Source organism: Aethalodelphis obliquidens, unplaced genomic scaffold (assembly GCF_003676395.1).
Source record: "Aethalodelphis obliquidens isolate GAN/ISIS:26980383/991018 unplaced genomic scaffold, ASM367639v1 scaffold71, whole genome shotgun sequence".
In the NCBI taxonomy this organism is placed as follows: Eukaryota; Metazoa; Chordata; class Mammalia; order Artiodactyla; family Delphinidae; genus Aethalodelphis; species Aethalodelphis obliquidens.
The window spans coordinates 2,770,858-2,793,416 of NW_020838015.1; the positions used below are offsets into that span (position 1 = coordinate 2,770,858).

A 22,559-nucleotide genomic window follows, 5' to 3' on the forward strand; every position below is an offset into this window, starting at 1 on the left:
AACCTGGTAAGGGGAAAATAGGTAATCCCTGCTGATAATTTCCTGTCACTCTACATTTTTAGAGGGCAAAACGATTAGAGCAAATATCCAAAAGATTGCGACACCTCCATTCTAATGCAATGCTCCACTTACAGGACCTAATTTGCAGCATGCCCACTCAGCTAAGAGCTCTAACCCTTTGTTGCCTAGGATATTAGTGTTTAAAGCCATGTAAGTGATTAATACTTTAATAAAAACACACCCTTCAAATCATTAGGGTAATAATCATTTCATAATCTCCCCAAACTCTCAAACATAATTCTTTCTGGTCTTGGCAATTTAAAACTGTCTACAGGTCTCTACCACTACTTTATGAAGCCAAAAACATTTTCCAAATAGGCAGAGTTATTTTTTCAGAAGCTTTTGTTATTGACACACTTTTGTTACTTCCCAGAATTTGGGTTTTATACTGAGTTTAATAAGTAACATCTTCCTCTTTAGGTCCTCTGACCTTCCTGGCAAAGCCCAGACTAAAATCCAACGAACTGCCTTATCTTTGCAACTCTAATGCTACAACCATTTTTCTCCTCTAATTCTTTCAAAACTATGAACCTCATACTGTGTCTCAGGGAGAGGCTGGGAACAAATCACATTGCTGGACAAAGACAAGGCACTTAGAGATGATGAAGCCCTGTGCGGGAAGGAAACCACTTCCTGGGCCTCTCCTGACCCTGATGACTCACGAGTGCCCCTGGAGGTGGAGCTGACCCCCGCAAAAATGGAGGCTATAATATATTCCAGGAAACGTGACATATAAGTCTTGCAGTTTGAATTTATGTCTATTATTTTGAAATGCAAAATTTGAATGGAAAGTTTTCAAACTACAGGAGTGCAGCTTTGTTGTAAAAATTTCATACGCGAGTGTGCAAAAAATAGAAAAGCCAAATTCGACCCCAATTCCTTTGGCAGTGGTAACATGGCAAAAAAGCTTGGGAAAAGTACACAACTTTTCAGACCTCTGTTATTTGAAAATACCATAGTTTTTTGAAAATACCATAGTTTTATAGCATGCTATGCATTGTTACACATTCTGCTTTTCTATCTATAATGTCTTACACGTCATCCCCTATCATGGCATTGCAGCCTTCTTTTTAACAGTTGCATAATACTCGGTAGCATGGATGTGCTGTGATTAACCAGTCCCCTCTCCCTTTTGTCCATGCCCTGTGCCCACGTGCACAGATCTGTAGAAGAGAGTCCCACAGGGCTGATGTCCCTGGATCAACCTTTAAAGCTATGTTTGCTATTTTTTTAATTATAGTTTTTTTAAAAAAATAAATTTATTACATTTTTGGCTGCATTGGGTCTTCGTTGCTGCGCGCAGGCTTTTCTCTAGTTGCGGCGGCCAGGGGCTACTCTTTGTTGTGGTGTGCAGGCTTCTCATTGCAGTGGCTTCTTTTGTGGAGCACGGGCTCTAGGTGCTCCGGCTTCAGTAGTTGTGGCATGCGGGCTCACTAGTTGTGGCTTGCGGGCTCTAGAGCACAGGCTCAGCAGTTGTGGCACATGTGCTTAGTTGCTCTGCGGCATGTGGGATCTTCCTGGACCAGGGCTCGAACCCATCTCCCCTGCATTGGCAGGCAGATTCTTAACCACTGCGCCACCATGGAAGTCTTAAAACTGTGTTTGCTTTAAAGCTATGTTTGCTTTAAAGCCCCCTCCAGGCATGTCTTCCTATCTTCGTTTCAATTTTAATGTAATTAAATGTTGCCAGAATAATGTTTTCTGAACAATATCTTTTTTTTTTTTTTTGGCCGCACCTCCCACCTTCTGGGATCTTAGTTCCCCGACCAGGGATCGAACCCGGGCCCCGGCAGTTGAGTGACAGTGCTGAGTCCTAATCACTGGACCGCCAGGGAATTCCCTGAACAGTATCTTTAATTCATCAGAGCAGACAATAAATCCAGTAAGATGACAGCTCACATATCATTGTCCATACCTTACATATCCTCCATTTGCATCAACTTCAGTGCCTGGCATGTGGTTGATACTTGATAAAACGTTTCTTGGGTAGATAAGGAAAAGCTAAATAGATACAAGAGGTATGAAATGAAAGTGTTCATAATCCTAAGTTCCTAAGGTGAGAAATCAGATCTTAAATTGGTTAGTGAATCAAGATTTAATGTGATCCCAAGTTTTGTTATCTTACATGTAGAAACTAGGAAATATTTCATGGAGTATCTTAGTTTGTGGGAAGCTGCAAGATGAAAGAAAATTGTTACTTTACTATTGAAGTCTTCTAAAGGAACTCCATGAAATGAAGGGAGAAAGAAAATGTAAGATTAAAGACCAAATAGTAGCAGGAAAGATGAAAGCAGGAAGTCACAGGCATATGTGCATTCATCCAGGTTTTACAGAACTACATTAAATGCATTTCACGGTAAAAATGCATCCCCCCACCCCCATTCTCTAAAAATCACATCCTTGTTGGGCAGCTGAGTAAGCAAAGGAGCAGGGCTTCACCTGGGCTCGAAACGGAAGCACTTCCTCCAGGCAGTGGGGAATGTGGCAATTCTGTCCCTCAAGGTCCAGGGGCGACAAGGCCCAGTTCAGTACTGCTGGCTTTGGAAATGAGCAGAGTTGGGGGAAGGTGAGGGTAGAGCTGATCCCACAGATCACTGCATACAATGGGACAGGGGTTTTGCAGTTTGGGAAACAAACAGGACAAAGTCAAAAGTGTATGACTTTTTGGGTAAAAGGAATAAGGAAGTATGAATGAATTTGTGAATTTGCTGAAAGAAAATGATGTCTTTGAACTTCCATAAGAATATTAAAGTTTCATTCCTCAATCTCATAACAAAGGACAAGGCTTAGTTAACAGTGTAACTAACATCTGCGTCTATGAATACCTCTAAGCTATCAGTTGACCCTTCAGTTAATGAATATTCATTGAGCACGCAAGGGCCAGGCCTTGTGCTCGGCACTCAGGTTATAACTGAACCGGAAGAGCTGTGACTGCCACCAAGGCTGACTTTTCTTAAGAGTGCCATAAACAAGCCAGCAACCTCAAAACTTTCCCGGACATCCCTGCTTGTGATACTGGCCTGGGCCCTCCCCCTGCTTTGGTCAGTCAAGTTACTGTGTTCTCCAGCCCACCTCTTTGTCCTACTGCCTCAAGCTACCAGAAACAGGTAGTAACAGTTCTGTACTAACTGGAAATGGCTAGAAAATGGCCTTTCGGGCACATTTTTTTCCTTGCCTGCTGGCGAAAAGGATTTATATCTCAACATGTACATCACAGCCCACCCTTGGGCATCCTCATGAATGAGACTTTCAGGCAAGGGTGTGGGCATAGGACTTGCATGCCAGTGGGCAGAGAACTCTGCGTGGCCCTTCACACAGGCCTGGCCGAACACAGCCTTTAGTGTTTAAGCAGTTAGAGTTTTAGGACCAGAAAAGAATCTCACCTTTTAAACAGCAAAACCAAACCAAAAACAAAACCCAAAAAACAAACAAAAAAGCCCAGATGACAGCAAGTTTGGCACAAGAGTATCTAATATTTTTTGGCTGGTACAGATCACATAACACCAAGATTAGGAATGTAAAAAAAAAAAAAAAAAAAAAACTCCCAAAGAGTTAAAGGAAAGTCCAGGAAAAGATGACACAAATTCCTTTTTGTTTGAGTGGAGTACTTGGGTAAGTTTTCCCTTTTGCACAGAAAAGGACGGCTGAGATGGAAACCCGGCTGACTTTCACAGAACATGCCTGATTTTTGTTGAAGGTCAACCTAAAATAAAAGAAAATATTTAATTTTCTTCATTTGAGGAAAAAAAGTAAAATACTGAAGATAGTTACTTATTTTAACAAGTATTTTTTAAATTAATTAATTAATTAATTTGGCTGCACTGGGTCTTAGTTGTGGCATGAGGGACCTAGTTCCCTGACCAGGGATCGAACCCGGGACCCTGCATTGGGAGCGCGGAGTCTTAACCGCTGGACCACCAGGGAAGTCCCAACAAGTTTTTCTTATGAATATAAACAAATTGCTATTATTCATGCCACGGCTAAGAGTGAGGCATCACTGGCATCACTTTAGGGCTGAAATGCTTCTTGATTATGTCATAAAGTTGATTCATTTAAGACTAGGCCAGTGACTTCAGGTATACTTGACTGAACAAAGCTGACAGGGAGTTTATCCTGAACTAGTTCACAGATGTGAGAACCATCAATCAGAAAGAGCACAAAGCTCAGTGTCCTTTCTTTCAAATAATAAGGACATAGGGAAACTTCAGATGAGACTATGTGTGTTATGGCCTTACCTAAAAGAACAGACATTAAAGAGATGAGGCTATTCTGTCCTTATTTACCATCATATGCTTAAACTCACTTCAGGCCTTCCCTTCAGGTGTCTGTGCCCTAGGTTCCTTCGAATCCAGTTTTTGAGGCTGTTGGTGGAGGCTGTCTAGCTTCTGCATATCTTCTGTAAGACCATTTCTAAGATCCTCGTTGTTTCTCAGAAATTCTTTCACCACTTCCAGTTGATTTAAGATCTGTAAGAAGAAACCATACAATGTACAGCTTAGATAATTTTATAGCAGACTTAAAATTCAGGTGAAAAACTTACTAGCTCCAAGACTGGCTCCTGTTCATGTGTCTACCAATAGCTGGTACTGGGGCCACACAAGGGCGTGTTTGCTTGTCTCCTTAACATTTTTTGCTTTTAGGGGTTAATATCCAAAATATATAAAGAGGGACTTCCCTGGTGGCGCAGTGGTTAAGAATCCGCCTGCCAGTGCAAGGGACACAGGTTTGATCCCTGGTCCGGGAAGATCCCACATGCCGCGGGGCAACTGGGCCCGTGGTCCACAACTAATGAGCCTGCGCTCTAGAGCCCTCGAGCCACAACTGCTAAAGCCCGTGCGCTCTAGGGCCCGTGCTCCGCAACAAGAGAAGCCACTGCAGTGAGAAGCCCGCGCACCGCGAGGAAGAGTAGCCCCCACTCGCCACGACTAGAGAAAGCCTGTGCGCAGCAACAAAGACCCAACACAGCCAAAAAAAATAAAAAATTATACACACACACACACACACACACACACACACATATATATAAAAAGAACTCACACAATTCAATAGCAAAAAAACCAGACAACCCAATTAAAAAATGGGCAAAGGACCTGAATAGACATTTTCCCAAAGAACTGAATAGACATTTTCCCAAAGAAGACATACAAATGGCCAACAGGTACAGGAAAAGGTGCTCAACATCATTAATCACCAGAGAAATGAAAATTAAAACCACAATGAGGTATCACCTCACACCTGTTAGAATGGTCATCATCGAGAATCCCCTGGCGGTCCAGTGGTTAGGACTCTGTGTTCTCACTGCCAAGGGCCCGGGTTCAATCCCTGGTCGGGGAACTAAGACCCCACAAGCCATGCGGCACGGCCAAAAAAAAAGGACGGTCATCATCAAAAAGAGGTAACAAATGTTGGTGAGGATGTGGAGAAAAGGGAACCCTCGTACACTGCTGGTGGGAATGTAAATTGGTGTAGCCACTCTGGAAAACAGTATGGAGGATCCTCAAAAACTTAAAAAAGGAACCACCAGGTGATAGAAATTTTACTTCCGGGAATATATCTGAAGAAAACAAAAACACCACGCTGAAGAGATATCTGCATCTCCATGTTAATTAGCAGCATTATTCACAATAGCTAAGACAAGGAAACAACGTGAGGGTCCATCAACAGATGAATAGGTAAAGAAGATGTGGTATATATATATATATATATATATATATATATATATATACACACACAATGGAATATTAGTTGGCCATAAAAAAGACAAAAATTCTACCATTCGAGACAACATGGATGGACCCAGAGGGCGTTATGCTAAGTTAAGTCAAACAGAGAGAGATAGATACTGTATGATCTCACTTATATGTGGACTCTGAAACAAAAAGAAAAAAAATAAACTGACATAAAAAGAGATCAAATTTGCAGTTACCAGAGGTGGGAATAGGGAATTGGATGAAGGTGGTCAAAAGGTACAAACTTCTAGTTTACAAGATAAATAAGTACTAGGGATGTAATGTACAACACAATGACAATAGTTAACACTGCTGTATGGTATATTTGCAAGTTGTTAAGTGAGTAAATCTTAAGCATTCTTATCACAAGGTAAAAAACATTTTTTTCCTTTTTTTGGTATCTATACGAGATGACAGACGTTAACTAAACTTATTGTGGTAATCATTTCACGATATATGTACGTCAAATCATTATGCTGTATACCTTAAACTTATACAGTGCTGTATGTCAATTATATCTCAATAAAACTGGAAAAAAATTTTAAAAGATGATTTTTTTTTTGCTGTAAAACTTCCTGCATTTGTACAAAAGGGCTATATGTCTATACCTATATGTGTGTGTGTGTGTGTATACACATATATACACACATACGTATACATACACATACATATATATGTATATATAAAAATAAAATAAAGCCCTTTCATTTTGAATTTTGTACCCATTTACTATGATTAAATACATTTACACATACACATATATATATACACACACATATAATGCTCTTTGATTTTGAATTTTGTACACACTTATTACTAGTAAATATGTATACATATATACATTTATTACTATTCAATATTTATAAAATATACATACACATTTACTAGTAATAAATATCCTGGTACAAAGTTCAAGATGAACACAGGGTACAACGTAAAAAGTTGGTCCTCTTCCACATCCTGTCCCCAGTCACCCAGCTCCTCTTAAAGGTGACCACAATGAAGTTTCTTGTGTCTCTTCCAGAGATAGTCCATGCATTTACACGTGAGCATATATGTATATATGTGCACACCTTTTTAAAATTTCCACTTTATTGAGACATAATTGGCACATACACATTTTTAAAAACACAAATGGCAGCATATTAGACATTGTTCTTCAACTGGTTTTTTTCTATATCAGATTGTTAAGAGTGGCCTCATTATTTTTTTTAATGGCTGAACAGTTTTTCAGTTATGGATGTCTCATGTATTAACATTATTTCAAACCTTCTGCTAAGAGAAATACTGCTGCAGTAACTAACCTGGGACACGTGTCATTTTGCATAAAGTGACAGGCTATTTGTAGGATCTGTTTTTAGAAGTGGAATGAAGTTTTAATTGATAGAGTTTTCTGTTTTAATGTTAATAGATTTTGCCAAAACTGTCATCTCTAGAGGTTATACCAATTTAAACTCCCACCAGTAACATCCTTCCTGACATTTAAACTAATAAAAGCATGTATTCTTAGAATAGTACCACGGAAGTGTTTTCACTCGGCTTATCCGAGGATACCCTCACTGGTCGCTGTGCTTATTACAAAGAAGAGAGTTATTAATATTTTGGGGTGTGGTGAATTGTTTAAAATGAGGGACCCCCAATTCCAAGCTAAGTCAAGATGATCGACATCTAACGAAGGAAGGTGATGGAGTACCCTACTCTTAGCAGAGTGGTGGTTCTTAAACTTTAGAGATGTACACAATGGACTCTGGTGCAGTAGGGCTAGGGCAGAACCTAAGCAGCACCAGGTTACTGTGACGGCAGTGAGTGAGACGGTCGGTTGCAGAACGATGGCTGCCAGGGATGGGAGGGAGGGGAAGACTGGCTAGGGCTTGTGACCAGGATGAACAGGGAACAGGGAGGGCCAGGGTGGAGCTGAGGATGACCAGAGGTCTTCAGACAGGTTACTAAGTAGATGGGGATGTGCCCTTCAGCTGGAGCTGTTTATTACACGGCTAGAAACAAGCCTACAGCTCCTGAAAGATACCTGGGCTTTAAATAATAAATCTGGAAACCATAAAAACGTGAAATGAAGATTACATCAATGACATAATTCACAGTGTACATTAGTAATTAGTAATTGCGGGTACTGCACTGTTAGCACTCATTGCCTGTGTCGGGTGCTCTAGATGCAGCCCAGGGTTCTTCCCATTCCTTGGTTCCCATCAGATGCCCGAGACCATGCCGGCCTGGTCTGTGCATCACACATACCCTCCAAGATGGAGTGGGGTCCTCCCTTCCCATAGATCTTCTCATTTCATGACTTGGGAGCTATGATCCTTTGTGCTGTCACCTCCTGACCCTCTCTGCTCTTGAAATGTGCTCAACAGGGGTGATTATTTTAGCTTGGGGGGAGGAGAAAGAGTCAAAAGGAGTTTTTAAATAAATTTATTAAGAATGGGGAAGGCTTATGCACGTTTATATGTTAAATGGGGAAGGAAGTAAAGATGGAAAAACAAAGTGCTAGAAAAGTAGTCAGACAGACTTGGATATTGAAGCCCAGCTTTGCCACTTAACTAGCTGTGTGACTTTGGGCAAGACACTTGACCTCTCTGAGCTTACTTCCATATATGCAAATATAGGATGATGATACCAACACCACCAAGCATTCCCGTGAGGATTAGAAATAATCTAGTAAAAGCACCTAGCACTGTGTCTGGTACATTCCTCCCTTCCGACAATCATTTAACAAAAGTGTACCGAGAGTCTACTATGTGCCAGGCAGGCGCTGTTCTAGGCAAAAGATGCTTAGCGCTTCCATACTCCCAGGCACTTAAGCCAAAACCCTTGGACTTGTCTTTGACGCCTTTCCTTCTCTCCCACACCACACGTGCCCCCCTTCTCACCACCTCTACTCTTCACCCTTCCACCCTGGTCTGAACCACCACCTCTCTGACCTGGTACCTGTGGCAGCCTCCTAATGTCTCCCTGCTTCCATCTTTGGCCCCCGGCCCTGCATCCTCCACACGGCGGCCAGCGTGCTCCCTTCACCGTTCTGCTGCTCAGAACTCAGTGTGGCTGCCGCCTCAGGAGGAAGAGCCTGGACCCTCCCAACGGCCCACAAGGCTTCCCTTCGCTCAGCTCCTCACCGCACTCCAGCCAGCCTGCTTAGCTTGCCCTGCCCTCTGCCTGAACGCTCCTCCTCCAGAAGCGCACACGGCTGCTCCGCACCTCCTCCAAGGTATCGCTAAGTCTCAGCTTCCCAATGGGGCCTCCCTGGCCACCCCGCGCAACCCAACCCCCAGCCCCGTTCGGCCACTCCTGATCCCCACACTGTGCTCCACACAACCCTCCTCCTTCGACCTCGCCCCATCATTGCTTATTATGATGACCGTTTACCATCTGTTTTGTTCACTGATGCACGCCAAGCTTCTAGAACTGTGCCTGGCAAATAGTAGGCACTCACTCATGAAATAAATCTGACCTATAACCAATGGAGTGTCACTTCCATCCTTTCCCTGCCTGCCTCGACTGCATTCTGTCACTTCCTCCCTGAGTTTCCCCCTGAAAGCGGTCCCCCCACCAGGGTTTAAGAAGTCAGTAATGATTTTCAAGAATGTGCAAGTTCTTTGCATGTTTTTTAGCCACTTACTGCGCTCAACGCTCTCTGGCTGAATTTTGAACCCCCCAGATCCTAACAGAGCGCCGAGGGCCGGCAGGTGTGTGTGAAGGGCTCTTGGGCGGCAGCTGCTGCTCCCATTTGGCTCTGAGGCGGACCGCGTCTTACAATCACAGTTATGCACGCACAGTGTATTTTAATGGGAGCCCCCTTTTATAATGTTATCATTAAGGCTCGCCAATTGGACAGAAAAGAATGGAGATGATGAACTCTCTGCTTCGTGGTCCCTGGCACTCACTCCCGTGCTCCTTTCGGGGGACTGTCGCACTAAATCACCACCATTAACCCTTTCTTCTCAACTTGGCTTTCCAACCCGAGCTCTGCTGTTTTAATGAACACCAGAAACAGGTCTTGCTAAACATTCACACAAAAAGTGCCGCGGTCATAATACAACCACTGCATTTCTTGATTCCTAATTGCACATTTTTAAATACTTTAACATCTCGAATGAGAATGCGCCTTACCATTGATAGTGTCTTACAGGAAATCGGCAGCATTTTCTTTTTCTTACAAGTGACTGAATTAATGGTGAGTCTTGCAATTCAGTGTTTTAGAGTCACTGAAATTTGGTTTACCAAATCCTCTGACTTTGGAGACTAACCCAAAAGAACATGAATAATCGTATTTGCTGCTGAACTTTCTAAAGAGGTCTGTTCCACACATCGTGGAAAGCCATCCTTCAGCTTCTCAGAGATAACGTGCCAATCAGTCCGAACTTACAACTTGATCAACTGAACTATCAAGAGAAATGCCACGGTCCACTGAACAGAAAGCATGAAAAACGAGAATTTATCACCTTTATCTAGAGACTTGGGGACCCAGAGGACAAGCCAATTAACCCCAATTTCCTCTCTGTAAAACAGAGATAATGAAGGGTCGAAATTTACAATTGCTAGCTGCTCGGTGACATGAGAGCCGCTGCACGGCACGTGGGAAGGCAGGCCCAGGGCCAGAGCGGGAAGACCCCCGCGCCAGCCCTCATACCCCAGCCGTGAGGCCTTGAGCCCATCAGCACCTGCCCCTTAGGGTTGCTATAAAGCAGGGTATTACCCAGGTCCCTTCCCGCTCCCAACTTGCAGAGACTCCTGGTTTCAGTGTGTTGCTACTGATGCATTTTGCTCTTTGTTACAGAAACAGGAAAAGAACTGCAGCTCCCTCAAGAAAGAGGAGAGAATTTCTGACGACTCAGGGACCGTGAGCCTGATCCCCCGGTTTTCTTCTGTTGTCTGACTCTGCTTTTAAAAGGAGCAGTGGAAAGAAAACTGGGGATGGTTCTAATGGCATTTTAAAGTAAAGCCAGATGAGGGACTTCCCTGGCGGTCCAGTGGCTAAGACTCCGCACTCCCAATGCAGGGGGCCTGGGTTCGCTCCCTGGTCAGGGAACTAGATCCCACATGCCGCAACTAAGACCCAATGCAGCCAAACAAATAAATACTTTTTGAAAATAAAAAAAAAAAAAAAATAAAGCCAGATGAAACAGATGGATTTAGAAAACAGCTTTAACAGCCTTATTCGTCACTTTAAATACCTATGGTGTGCCAGGGTGGGTGCACCCCAAAACCACTGGTACCCAGTCCCTGTGCTAAAGGAGTTCATCAAGCTGAGTGGAGCACCTGGGTCAAGGTCAGAAGAGTTAGCGTAGGCATATGGACCAGTACGGAGCATGGTCTAAAAAACGAAATACACACTTTGTATTAAAACACGCTGTGTTTCACGAGGTAGCCAGTAAAACTACTTTCCTCGGACGAGGTGGAATTGGAGAGGTAAAATGATTTGTCCAAGACATCCTGGGAATCTGGAATTCTAATCCAGCAAGTGCTGGGCTATTTCTGAACCTTACCAAAATATAATTCTACTACTGTTAGTTTTTTTAATATCTTGCATGTAACAAAGGGGACTCATATCTCCTGTACTTGAGACGATCATTAGCTTGCAGCGTCCTGAGCTAGAAGCCTTGACGATCCTTTAACCCCTCCTTCGCCACCTCCCGCCGGCCCCAGGCCACGCCCCAAGTAATCTAACCAGCCACTGCGGCTCGGCCCCAGCAGTGCCTCCCGCACCCGGCTCCTCCCCCACACCTCTAGCTTCTGTCCTCTTTCTCTCACCCTCACACAACTGCCAAGAGCCTCCTGGCTCGTCTCCAACCTCCAAGTGCCATTAAGACGTCACTTTCTAAAAGCCCTATCTGATCTATTCATTTACTCTCTCCTGATTTAAAACCTCTGTTGGCTCCCAACTGCTTTTTGGGAATTAGGTCCAAACCCCTTAGTGAGGCATAGAAGACCTTTCAAAATACGGCTTCGACCTACCTGACCACCCTCACAACCGACCATACCTCCCTCCTACGTCGCCTCGTCACTGTCTGGCCCAGGCTAGTCTTTCATGTCTTGGCAAATGCTCTTGCCAATTTGCTGAACTCTGATTTGATTCTTAGTCCCAGCTCAACAGCGCCTTCTCAGCAAAGCCTTTTTCTGCAATCGCCCCTCTGAACTGCAGAGTCGCGGGAGCCTGCGGTTCAGGATTCTGTGGCCGCCCTTCTTGTGGTCTTCCACTCTGTGGCATATATTAGGCACCCAAACGTTTGCTGATGGGGTGAAAACATTTGTTTAAGGGTAACAGTAATCTGTGCCAAAAGAATATCCATTTCTGGAAATTATTTGACTTTTAAAGCAGAAACATAACCGTTAATAAGTTAAAATGTGCTACTCTTCCTCCCTGGTGCCTTTGTTTTGTTTACTCACACAGAGGATATAATGTTTTTTTTTTTTTTACCTCTTCAGGCAACACCTCTTGTCCCTTTGCTTGAAGATATAGCTCTTGAAGTTTTTCCTTTAGTAACTCCATTTCTATCTCGTTTACTTGGTGCTCACTCAGGTAAACTCCTGTTTCATAGTCACACCCATCTGGCTGATCCTCCTCAGGGATGTAAACAGCCCAGTCAGATGTCAACAGCTGTTGGGTTACCGAACAAATATATGAACTGATTGAATGGAAAAGATATTCCAAAAAAAAAAAGATATTCAAAGAATTTGTAATTAAACATCGTTGACTGGATCCAGTCTAATAACATCCCGTGACCACAGAAAAGCTGCTCAGCCCAATCACGATTCTGACTTCATATCAATGTTGTTCCCCTACTTACATTCTAGAATTTTGTTTAAATCTAATAAGCTTCAAATTCTAAATGAGTGACTGTGATTCCTTTTTTTCCCCCTTAGGTCTTTATGCAAGAACTGTTAAACGTGATTTTTTACCTGTTCTATTCGGGAGTATACCGCCACAATCTCTGGGATATTCTTAAATTCATTCAGAAAATTTTGGATCTTTATCTGAAAATCTCGAAGCCACACAGAAGATACTTTCATCTCTGAAGAGTGCATGATCTCGTTACGACACTTAATCACCTATAGAAAGACAAAAAAAGAGAAAAGCCTTCAAAGGCCAATAGTGGGGTAAACTGAGATTTTTGTAGTTCCAGAGAAAGACTGTTGAAAGGCCTTGTTAATTCTAAAATCCACAAGTGTGTGGTCTGCAGGTGCCGTCAAGGCTCGAGGGGGATGTTCAACCCCCAGCCACTTGAATAAATTAATTGGGGTAAGAAATACAAACAAGCCTATAACTGTCGCTAGTCCTTGAAATCTCGTGGCCGGGTGGGTGTCTCTCGCACAATCCCCCAAATGCCCTAACTTAAAACAACCTGCCAAAGAGCAAAACTATTGGCTACTGGCTCTGAGAATACCCAAAGGCCAAGGCAGACAATGCAAGACTCTTTTAATATACATTTCATGCCAAGTCTTCCACACTCTTGGTTAAAAGCTACCAAAGGGGTCGATTTTACACTGTGATAGTTTTTGAGTCTGCTGATGATAAAGGATTCTCAGTCCTTTCAGCTGCTGGCATGCTGGCAAAACATACATGCATTTTCTCTTCACATTATAAATAATCCAGGTAAGCTACATACCCTTTTCAAGGATCCTTAGAGTAACAAATGTGCCAGAGCTGTTCTCTGGCGAAACAGAGATAGTCTAAATCTCCCAGAGGAAGTCTGACAAGCGTAGCGATCTGTTCTGACACTGTTTATCCATTAGTGTTTGTATTTTCCTCAGTTCTAGGTAAATTGGCCTTGCAGCTGTTTAGCCAATGAGATTGAGAAGGGCAGGATTCCAATGCTGGCATCCAATGGACAGAATGACGCATTACTCTGGTTTTTTTTTTTTAATATGGAAGATTACTTTGCTTCTGTTTATGGCAGAACAGGGAAGAGAAATTTGAGGCCTGTCGATTTAGTGGCAAAGAGTGCAACAGCAGGTTGTTGGAAAAGTTCAACAGGGTAGGGTTGAAGGGTCAGCCTCCCGCCTGCATTCGCACAGGGGTTCTGGGACATCACAGAAGGTGCATGTGATGTGAGCCCTGCTTGCCTGCTCAGCGATGACAACTGTGGACCAAAGTCTAACTCCTTCGCACACCACTGTCTGGGGAGAGCCGTGAGCTCTGCCCACACGGCTGCTTTGGCAGCACGGGGTGTGGCTCCTGGCTGGTCTTCACAGTACCCACCCGACCAACTCTGTCTGCTTTTCAATCTGACAGTTCTTACCTCTGTGACTTTCTTTCGATCAACCTCGAAGTGATCACAGGAGTTGATGAGACTTAGAAGAGCAACCGCGTCACATTCCTCGGGTCCTGTTTTGTCTGCCAGTCCTCGGGGCATGAAGGCCTGCAGCAGGGGAGGCCCAAGGGGCACCCGAGTCTCCTCCAACCCTAGGAGACATCTATCTATATGGGGCTAGTGGGACAAATGCTATGTGCCTGTTCCCCAAATGATGACTGAAACTCTCTTACTGAGGTTTCAAGTTAGAGCCTCATGAGTCCAAAACACAAGTTGGGAAACAGTGCGACAGCCAAGCCTCAGCCCAGGGCAATAACTGAAGAGTTGCTCCATCTGTCCACTTGCTATTACAGACACTTACACACTTGACCTAACTGTCCTTTCTTAATGGCATATAAGCAGGAGGTAGGGGAAGAAACCACCCTTTTCTTTTCCTTGCTGAAGTTTCAGTGGCTGAGTTGTTAAAGAAGATTTAAAAGTAATAGTTATTCCCAAGTGGACACTTTAAAATTACTCGAGAAAGTTCAGTATGGTAGTAGAAAGTTAAGAGTCTGGGCTGTGGAATGCGACAGACCTGGGGTGCAAATCCCAGCTCTGCCACTTGTCAACTGTGTGACCTTGGGCAAGTTACCTATCCTCGGATTCCTCATCAGTAAATAGGGGCTAACTGTCCTCATCTACCTTGAAGGATGTTTCGAGAATTAAATGAGTTAATGCGAGTAAACCACTTGCACGGTGCCTGGCACATGCTAATACACAGGCCACAAATGTTGGCAATTATTATGCTGATGGTGCAAGGTGAGCAGGACCTACACAGGCGTTACAGACGGGGTCCCAGGGTTTGAGATACTAGATACAACAGAATGGCCTCATTCGAGCATGATCTTTCCTTTTGTAGCATTTTATGGTGTGTACCCCCAAAATGGTGTCATAGCAAGGCTTGGGCATATTTCTTTCCTGAAGTATTTCCAAATTTACATCTGAAGGCAACAACTTTACCAAGCTACGAAGCTCGAGAGTACATTCCTGCCAAGGGACTAGAAGAGATGACATATGAAAAATGACTCGCCAAAAAAGAACTCTAAATAAAGAGACCTGCTCCCTTGAAAACAAACACATTTCCGTAGGCAAGCAACCATGCTGCTTCCTACAGTGCTCATGGTGCTATGCGGAAAAAGGAACGTGGTATGGGCCGACAGCCCCCAAGGAGAGTCAGGGCTCTGTTCCTGATGGTGGCAGAATCACACACCTCGGCCTCACGTAACTGAGAAGAATTCTACACACACTGGATGGCCCCTATCAAAAGGTACAGTAGCCAAGACCATCACTGTCTCTGGCCAACCCGCTGAAAGTAGATTATGGATGTTACAAGTGTTAACAAAGAACTAATGTATCATAGGCAAACTAATTTGATGAAATAGAGGAAAAAAAGAGGAAGGAAAGAAACACTGCTTATTCCAACTGTGGCTGAGAGGAACACCCAAAGTGGGAGGGGCCTTAGTTGCCTCAAAACCAAGCAGAGTTTTTCTTTCCCATTACAAGGTATGTCCAGTCTGGCATTTTCTCACCAATATAAACCTGTCTCTCCCACGTCAAGGTTTTATTCTAGTACTTCTTTCCTTTCCTCAGAACCAGAAGCCGACAGAGGCTCTGCCGCCTCCTTGCCTCTGAAAGCTGTTTCTTAAAATGGTATCGCCTACCGCCAGGTTCCGTATGTGACAAGCACAGGGTGAGAAACACACGCTATTGCCTCTCACTACCCCCTCCTGTCTCTTCACTGAGTAGTAGGAGACAAGGTTGGAGAAATAAACAGGGGCCAGACGTGCTGGGCCTTACTGGACTTGACAAGGAGTTTGGAGTTTACTCTAAGGACATCGGGAAGCCATCCAAGGGTTTTGGGCAAAGGAAGAAAGCGATCTGATTCCCACATGAAGACCACACATCCTGCTGTGTGAAGGACCAACCAGGGGTGAGCAGAGCAGCAGAGGCGGCCAGGTGGGAGGCTGGCAGGAGAGGGGGCGAGAGCTGTGATGCAGAGATGGCGAGGATGATTCCAAAGATAATCTGCACGTTACAAATAAGAGGGGTGGTGGGGGGAAAGAGATGAAGCAAGAATAACTGTAGGTAGTTGGTGGTGGGGCATGGGCGCAGGCTGGCGGGGAGAGATGAAGAGTCCTGCTTGAGAAGAAAAGACGAAGTACCCAGGAGGTGGTGAAGTGGAGGCATCAAGTAGCAGCTGGGTATGGGCCCCCGGAGCGCAGAACAGCGCATTGCTAGGGGTACCAATCTGGGAGCCGTCAGCAGAAACGTAGTATTTAATATTTCACTCCACGGGCCTGGGCAGTATCACCAGGGGAGAAGGCGGGATGGGGAGGGACAGAAAAGGCCCGAGGAAGGCCAACCGACACTCAGAAGGAGCCGGGGAGACAGGAGGAAACCCAGGAGGGGAGGATGTCACAAAGCCAGGGCTGTTTCAAGAAGAGTGGCCTGCAGTGCGGCAGCGCCGAATAGCTGAGAGGTAGGAAGGGCGAGGCCAGAGAACGGAAGGTCACGTGTGCCCCTGACAAGACATGCAGTGGAGTGGCGGGGCAGAAGGCAGAGGGGAGTGGGTTGAAGAGTCAACGGGACCTGCATGAACCCTGAAAAGAGAATTAGGCATAAAGCACTTTTTGAGAAGTTCTACTGGGTATGTATGTGGGAGGCAGTTAGAGAAATGGGGAGACAGCTGGACGGAATGGATGAAGGAAGTTTTTCTTTCTTTTCAAATTTTATTTTCCAAGTATTCACTCAATTCTTTTTTTAAAAAAGCTTTATTAAGATGTAATTCACATACCATATAATTCACCCATTTAAAGTACACAGTTCTTCATGGAAAAGACTCTGACAAGCACAGGTTTCTGGTAACTGACTATACTGCTGAACTGAATGAATAAGCATTTCCAGAACTCTAATGGAAAACTGATGAATTCACAAAAGTGCTAACAAAAGATCAAGATGAAAAAAAAAATTAATTACATGGGACTGAGTGAACTGATGAGGATGATTATAATTTTTGTGACTTTCTGTGTGAATTAAAAAAAAAAAATCCCACAAGGACTCAGAGGCAAAAAATATACAAATCAATTTTCACTGCAAAGTAAAGGAGCTGTTACCGTGGAGGATTACTGGACTGAACGCCAATATCATGACATAGTATGAGTGTGTTTCGTGTTCGGTAATTGCAGTCGTTGTTGCTTTTGTTGTGGTCATCCATTTACAATGCTCGATGTCAGTTTATTTATCTCTTGTAAAAATAAAACACAGTGTGTGTGTGTGTGTGTGTGTGAAAAAAAAAGAATGTGAATACAGGGAACTTTGGGAAACTAGAAAATCTAGAAAGGATTCATTGGTAATTATTCATTTTCAATGAATAAAATGTAATAATACGGCTAAAATAAATAAATAAATAAAGTACACAGTTCTTTGTGATGACATGGATGGATCTTGAGGGCATTATGCTAAGTGAAGTAAGTCAGACAGAGAAAGACAAATACCATATGATCTCACTTATTCGTGGAACCTAAAACAAAAACCCCAGCTCGCAGATGCAGAGAACAGACTGGTGGTTGCCAGAGGTGGGGGGTGGGGAGTGAGCAAAATAGGTGAAGGGGGTCAAAAGGTACCAACTTCCAGTTATAAAATAAATAAGTCCTGGGGATGTAATCCACAGCATGGTGACTATAGGTAATAATACTGTACTGCAGTATTTGAAAGTTGCTAAGAGAGCAGATCTTGAAAGTTCTCATCACAAGAAAACAAAATTTGCAACCACACGTGGTAGTGGACATTAACTAGACTTACTGTGGTGATCATTTCACAAAGTATTAAATATCGAATCCTTATGTTGTATACCTGAAATTAATATAACGTTACAATCAATTACACCTCAATAAAAAAAATTAAGCATTTACAGTTTAGTGGTTTTCAGTATATTCACAGAGTTGCACAACTATCACCACAATTTTAGGACATTTTCATCACCCCAAAAAGAAACCCTCTACCCATTAGCTATTGCCCCCTCTCTCCTTCAGGCCCTGGCAACTACTAATCTACTTTCTGCCTCTATAGATTTGGCTATTCTAGACATTTCATATAAATGGAATCATACAATATATGACTGGCTTCTTTCACTTAGCATAATGTTTTCAAGGTTCATGCAATACTGTAGCATGTATCAGTACTTCATTCCTTTTTATGGCTAAATAATATCCCATTGTATGGATAAACCACATTTTGGTTATCCACTCGTCAGCTGATGGACATGTGTGTTGTTTCCACCTCTTGGCTATTGTGAAGAGTACGGCTATGAACATTCGTGCACAGGTTTTTGTGGGGACACATGTTTCCACTTCATCAGGTATGTACCTAGGAGTGGCACTGCTAAGTCATATATTAACTCTATACTGAAATCTCTTTCTTTAAAAAAATTGAATAAACCAAGGCAGTACTAAGGCTATTTGTATGGTGATGGGAATAAACTGGGAGGTTGCAAGAGTGGAGACTCCAAGTCCTTGGGCAGGTGGGAGGGCATAAGGTCCAACACTCAAGTGGAGGGACAGGGCGGTAAGAGGAGAAACGCCCTTCCTCCTTTGTAGCAGAAGGAAGAAGATGGTGCACATTGAGGTAGGTTGGTAGGTCTGGTAAAAAGATAAGAAAGCGAGAGCAAGGTTAGCAGCTGGGATTGCAGGTGGGGGAAGAGGAGTGGGAGCTCAGCGAAGGAGAGGCAGCAACAGTTGTCTCCGGGAACAGGAACCCACGGAGAGACAGGGCCAGGCTGCTGGGCTCGTGATCAAGAACTGAAAGCGAAAGATCCCTCGAAAGATTCTTCCCCAGAGCAGCAGGTGTGGTGTCATCAGGGCTGGAGCTGGGCCTGGCAAGTGCAGAGAAAGGAGGAAGAAGACCGAGACAACTGCAAGGGACTGAACAGAAGGATGGACTGTGGAATCTGGGCTGGCTGAGGAAGCAAAGGAAGCTGGGAGGGCAGAGGCTGCTGGGGATTGGGAGAGCTGTGGACTTTGGAGAGGGACGAGGGGTGGGGCAGAGGTGGGGGCGGGTTGAATAAGTACACCGAGGGCAAGCAGGATGTTGGACACCGCAGCTCCCTGTGCTGACACAGTCCGGGTGTGAGCGTGCAAGTGGGAGGCTGAGGTCGAGAGGATCACAGGATGTTTGACAGGGGAGTCCAGCTTGGGGAGAGAATATATACATGTGGTTGGACTAGGTCTGCAGGTGACAGCAATGAAGAAGGGAAAGAGCGGCAGAAACAGGTGGCATGGGCTTCAAGAGGATTCTGAGGGTATGAAAGCAGTGACAGAAAGCAAACAGGTGAGGGACGGTCATAGCAAAGGGTAGAGTTTTAAGTTTTCTTCTTTTCTAAGTAAAAGCAGAAGTTGGCAATTCTATGGCAGCAACAAACCAACGGGGGAGAGGGTATGATGGGTTTACTGGACCACGATAGCCAAAAGTCTGGGGGCCACCGATATAGTCCAACTTCCTCATTTTTGAGGTTAGGGAACAGAGGCTGGCCCAGTGGTGCACCACAGCAGCTGGGCGGAGATTCTGATCCCTGCTTCCCAGGCACCAAGCCTGTGCCTGCTGGTAACTAGCATGTAGACTGACGCCAGAGGTGAATTTGTGTTAGGAGGCTACTTCGACTCCCCCTCCCCCCCTCCTACTGGGCTTCTGGCAAATATCAAAAAATCAAAAAAAATTCTTCAATCAGCCCAGCTAGTAAGTCACATCACCAAGATCTGAAAACGGGCCGAACAGTCCCCTTTTATCTGGCTGCCTACCCCACCCCTACCTCCCCAAAGTTTTACTCCTTAGCTAGGCACTTAAGGTCCTTTCTATCTTAACCCCAACTTCCCTTGGCTTATTCTGCCATCCTCATGGCACCTTACAGACAAAGTGAGCTACGCAGGGAGCCTACCCTCAAAAGGCCTTGCCTGCTTCTCCCTCTGTGCCTGTACCCATGATGCCCACTCTACATCTTGCCCCAGCGTCTCTTGTTGAAATCTTCTACTTCACTAAGCTGCGTTGGGTCCGATATAACAGCCCTGAGCCGCCTAGACACTACACCCTTGATCAAAAGCCCAATCTCTCTCTGCATCTGTTTACGGGGGCCCAGCTCCCACACAGACCCAACAGACGCCCCGGGCTCCAGGTAACTCCTACCTGGTGGGCCAACTCCTCCTACCCTCCCGACCGCAGGTGCTTACCTTGGCCACCTCCCAGGCGTCGACCGGCCAGCGGACCGGCCGGCAGTTTCCCCAGTGAACGTCTCCATTTCTGCTGGTGTGATGTTTCAAAATCTCCCGTTTCCACTCTGCGCACACCTGACACTGAGGCTGAAACTACAGGGGGCGGCGGTGAGGAGGGGCCCGGGAGGGAGGGGCGGCGTCTGGGCATCTGAACCCCAGGCACGGCGGTCGGCCCGGCTCCGGGGAGGGCACGAGGCACTGCGCCCGCGGACGGGGTGAGGGGCGACGGTCAAGACCCCGGGCCGGGTGCTCACCTGGCGGGCGCGCGGGCTGCACCGCGAGCCGCTGCGGCAGGTGGCGAGGGGGCCCAGGCCGGGGGCGGCGGCTAGCAGGCTGCGGTGGAAGGCGAGCACCTCGCGGCCGACGAAGCCCTGCAAGCAGCCGCGGAGCAGTAGCAGGCAGTGGCCCGCCTTCACCCAGTTCTTGTACTCGGCGCAGTTGAGGCGCGCAGCCAGCTCAGAGAGCACCATGCCGGGAACGAGCCCGCGGGGCCACGGAGCGAGGGGCGGGGCGGACGGTCGTGCGCAGGCGCGGAAGTCTGGGCGCGCCCGAGGCGACGGCGGCGCTCTGGGCGCGGCCCCGCCCGAAGGCGCCCCGGATTCCCCCAACCGCCAGGCGGCAGGGAGTTCTAGTTTCCGGGGCACGTCGGCCCCACCCCCGTCTTAGATGGCGACCGACGCGTTACGTACTTTGGTGCTCGCCCAGAAAGCCTCTACTCTGTGCCCCCAAACTGAGACCTCGCCAGGCAACGATTGGGCTCCCTCTCCTGAAGCCTGTGCTCCTGTTCTTTTTTTTTTTTTATTGTAGAGGTGTAAGACGGTGCTCAAGACAGTTATTGAATTACTTACGTTCCTTGTGTTATACAATTCTAGAAAGTTTATTTAACTGGATCCTAAGCCCGCAGGTTGGCTGTAGCCTATCTGGACATTAGTGAAATTTGACCGTTGGCTGTCTGCACCGCGCACCTGTTAAGCGCCTGCGGTGTGCCAAGGTGACACAAAGCTCAGAGACATCCGCCGTTGGGCTACCTAGCAGAGGCAAAACGGGACGACACATCACCCGGATTCTGGAGGGCTGCATCGCCCCGAGTGGGATGAGGACTTCTTCCACTATGGTCTTGAAGCATCGAGCTTAGGTGACTTAGTATTCTTGGTTATATGATAGAGCTCCTTGCATAAGGTAATCTAAGTTCCAAATAAGTGCCATGAGGGTCAGAAGGCAATGGCTTGTCAACTCCGAATGACGAGAGGTCATCTCAATTTTAGTTGCTTTTAGTGAGCTGCTTGAGCTTGGAAAACATTTTAAAATTGTGTGTAGTCAAAAGGCCCTGAGGGAAGAGCCTAAACATTGAAGCCTTCCCCTGACTTTGTTTCACAGCAAAGTGGCAGTGTTCAGGAGTGTCAGCTTTGGACTCAAAATGCTGCTTCTTAGCTGTTTGATCTTAAGCAATCTTAATTTGATCTCAGCAAATTACTTCATTTGTCCAGGCCTCAGTTTACTCACGGTAAAAGGAGGCCTACCCTGCTGGGTTGTTGTGACAATTAAATACAGTCTGAAATACTTAGTGCCGGGCAATAGTAAGCTCTCAGTAAATATTAGCTATTATTTTATATTGACCTAAACGTGCCCTTTCATCAATCAGTCATTCCTGGGCAAAGTATTTTAACAAATCACTGGCCACCTGGAAATGGAGGCAATTTATAGAAAACCGTGAGCAGATCATAGCCTCCTGGAATTCTGCAGCACAATGCTGGCTGGCCTCTGCTAATTTTTTCTTAAAAACCTCGATAGTAAATCCATCCCAAGTAAATTTCAAATCATTCCCTTAGACAAACTGTCCATTCCCATTAAACCACATGAAAAAGGAAATTCCACAGGGAACAATGAAATATACATTAACATCTTTCCTTTCTGTCCCTTAAGTTCCCTGAGTATAAATTCTCTTATCATTTTCTGTGTATTGATTTTATATCAGGAACACTTGGATGATAGTAAACTGGATTAAAGTAAAATGTAATAGGTATTTCTTCTGAGGAAGAAACCATGAAAGAAAGGAATATCTTTTTTTTTTTCTTCTTTTTTTTTTTTGCTGTACGCGGGCCTCTCACTGTCGCGGCCTCTCCCGCTGTGGAGCACAGGCTCCGGACGCGCAGGCCCAGCGGCCATGGCTCACGGGCCCAGCCGCTCCGCGGCATGTGGCATCTCCC

The 22,559-nt window shown here is 45.2% G+C and overlaps 1 protein-coding gene across 6 annotated transcripts; it reads right to left on the reverse strand.

Annotated features, from left to right (window-relative positions):
• Positions 1 to 1,877: 1,877 nt before the first annotated feature.
• On the reverse strand, positions 1,878 to 20,863 carry CUNHXorf38 (chromosome unknown CXorf38 homolog). Of its 6 annotated transcripts, none has more exons than XM_027091265.1 (7): positions 20,607 to 20,863; positions 20,311 to 20,445; positions 14,042 to 14,161; positions 12,702 to 12,851; positions 12,220 to 12,399; positions 4,364 to 4,526; positions 1,878 to 3,763 (listed from the first exon to the last, which is right to left on the reverse strand). In XM_027091265.1, the coding sequence occupies exons 1-6, from the start codon at positions 20,820 to 20,822 to the stop codon at positions 4,365 to 4,367; spliced, it is 963 nt and encodes a 320-aa protein (XP_026947066.1). In that variant the 5' UTR covers positions 20,823 to 20,863; the 3' UTR covers positions 1,878 to 3,763; position 4,364. The 6 variants fall into 6 exon arrangements, with proteins under 6 accessions (XP_026947066.1, XP_026947063.1, XP_026947064.1 ...); XM_027091262.1 differs by having other exon boundaries at positions 14,042 to 14,230; positions 20,607 to 20,837; XM_027091263.1 differs by having other exon boundaries at positions 4,344 to 4,526; positions 14,042 to 14,230; positions 20,607 to 20,837.
• Positions 20,864 to 22,559: the final 1,696 nt, after the last annotated feature.